Source organism: Penaeus vannamei, chromosome 26 (genome assembly GCF_042767895.1).
Source record: "Penaeus vannamei isolate JL-2024 chromosome 26, ASM4276789v1, whole genome shotgun sequence".
NCBI classification, from domain to species: Eukaryota; Metazoa; Arthropoda; class Malacostraca; order Decapoda; family Penaeidae; genus Penaeus; species Penaeus vannamei.
In genome coordinates this window covers 12,791,269-12,793,768 of record NC_091574.1, presented here as the reverse complement: position 1 = coordinate 12,793,768, position 2,500 = coordinate 12,791,269, and the positions used below count along the sequence as shown (strand labels likewise).

The 2,500-nt window shown below is 39.5% G+C and overlaps 1 protein-coding gene across 1 annotated transcript in view; it reads left to right on the top strand.

Annotated features, from left to right (window-relative positions):
* LOC138866712 (uncharacterized) overlaps positions 1 to 2,500 on the top strand; it is a 293,769-nt gene that overhangs the window by 290,435 nt on the left and 834 nt on the right. The window contains exon 17 of the mRNA XM_070140054.1: positions 1,653 to 2,500. This exon is cut by the window's right edge and continues 834 nt beyond it. Coding sequence (XP_069996155.1) covers positions 1,653 to 1,916 — 264 coding nt within the window. The 3' untranslated portion in view covers positions 1,917 to 2,500. The remainder of the gene's footprint in view (positions 1 to 1,652) is intronic.

Sequence of the window (2,500 nt, the reverse complement as noted above, 5' to 3'; positions counted from 1 at the left end):
TACATCTGTTAAGGAACTTGTCTCTAACTCACGCGGGAAGAAGCAGCGCAGCACTAAGGAGGTTAGTGGCGGAGATAGTGAAATGTGGGTTCTATCTCCGTAGGCTTTTACGGCGCGTTTACTAATAATGGACGAGACGCTCGAGGCTGATGTGGAGTAATAAAACCTCTTCCTCTTGCGGCCTCTCCCGGATGCAGTAAAAGGTGAATCTATTACTGTAATGGCGGATGCTATGCCATGTTGAAAGCCGAAAATTAGATCGAATCGTGTTATATTCCTATAATCATGTCTGGCGGCAGGAAATGTCTTTATATATATATATATATATATATATATATATATATATATATATATATATATATATATATACACATATGTATACATACACACACTAACATATATATATATATATATATATATATATATATATATATATATATATATATATATATATATATACATATGTATACATACACACACTAACATATATATATATATATATATATATATATATATATATATATATATAGATAGATAGATAGATAGATAGATAGATAGATAGATAGATAGATAGATAGATAGATAGATAGATAGATAGATAGATATAGATATAGATATAGATATAGATATAGATAGATATAAGATATAGATATAGATATAGATAGATATATAGATATAGATATAGATATATAGATATATTATATATATATATATATATATATATGTATATATATCGTGGGCATTCGATATTCATGGACAGAGCAGGACAAATCACAAATCAGATAACCTAAGGTGCATTCTATGAAAGATGGAATAATGCATTACCGCATTTTTATCATGATTATAACCTCTCCAATCGTGATTCGATCCCTCGCCGCCAATACACGTGAATGCAAGACGGCCGATTTGTCCTGCTCTGTCCATAAATACCGAGTGCCCAGGGGAGTGAGTGTGAAACTTCCCTATCCTTACTCATGTATGAGTAGGTAGGTAACCTCTATGGATGCTAGTAAGCTCCTAGTTTCTCACTCATTTTACAGTGGGTCGTGTACGAGTGGTAGAGCGGCCGTCTTGCATTCACGTGCATTGGCGGCGAGGGATCGAATCCCGATCGGAGAGGTTATAATGTTCATATATATGCATGTATATATATGTATGTGTATTATATATATATATATATATATATATATATATATATATATATATATATGAATAAATATATATATATATATATATATATATGCAAGATGGAATAATGCACATAATATATATACTTATATATATATATATATATATATATATATATATATATATATATATATATATATATATATATGTATGTATGTATGTATATGTATATGTATATAATACATATACATATATACATATATATATATATATATATATATATATATATATATATATATATATATATATGTATATATATATATATATATATATATATATATATATATATATATATGTATGTATGTATATTAATACATATATATTTTATTTATAGATAGATAGATACATTAATACACATATTTGTATGCATATATATTGATGTGTGTGTGTGTGTGAAGGCGCGCCTGTGTACTGACTCCGTGCTTGTCCCACCCGAGCCTGACTAACGCCGTCTCCGCCCGCAGAACATGTGCCTGGGCGCCGCGCAGAGGGTGGCGGCCATGATCAACCGCCGCGACCCCAGGATTCACCACGACGTCCGCCTGTCCGTCTTCGTGCTGGCCGAGGTGGTGGACAACGTGCCCAACCCGCAGAGGATCAGCGGCGCGCGCCCTTCGCCTCGCGTCGCGGGCGTGGAGGCCTGGTGGTGGGCGTGTGCGACGGCCGTGGTCCTGGCGGCGCTAGGGAGAGAGCACACGAGCCGAGGAGGGAAGCTCTGCCACTTGTGATACTGCTGGAGGGAAACCGCCTCCTAGATAAGCTCCCGTGTGTGGTTTCGGCTCAGCGGAGCTTGTGATAAGGGCGAGGGGGCGAGAGGCTGTGCGAATGAGGAGAAGCTCTTCGAGGAGAGTTCGCTCCCCGCCGCTCACGAGAGGCGAGACTGAGGGCATGCGAGGCGGAAGTGAGGTCCTCGCGGTCAGACTGTACAGACTCCTCCGTCGGCTTAGATTCTGACGCCATGAACCGTGACTGCGAACTGGTTATGATGTGCTTGCTTGCGTTCAGGACGCCGCTGGAAGGTCATGGCATATGGACCTGCGGGCGGAATCCACGCCGCCGCAGCCTGCTTCTATTCGGTGTCACTCGTAGTTCCGTGTTTATGACCTGCAGTTGTGTGGTAACCTGTTTATGACCCGCAGCTGTCCGGTAACCGTGGGTGTGCTGCGCATGTGTACGTGTGAGTGTGTTTGCATAATCTTCAGTTGTGTGTCTGTAGCCCGCACCTGCGTGGTCGTGACCAACAGCTCCAACAAAACACATTTGTGTCTGTCTCCATTAGCTGCAGCTGCGTGACAGTAACATGCACCTGTTT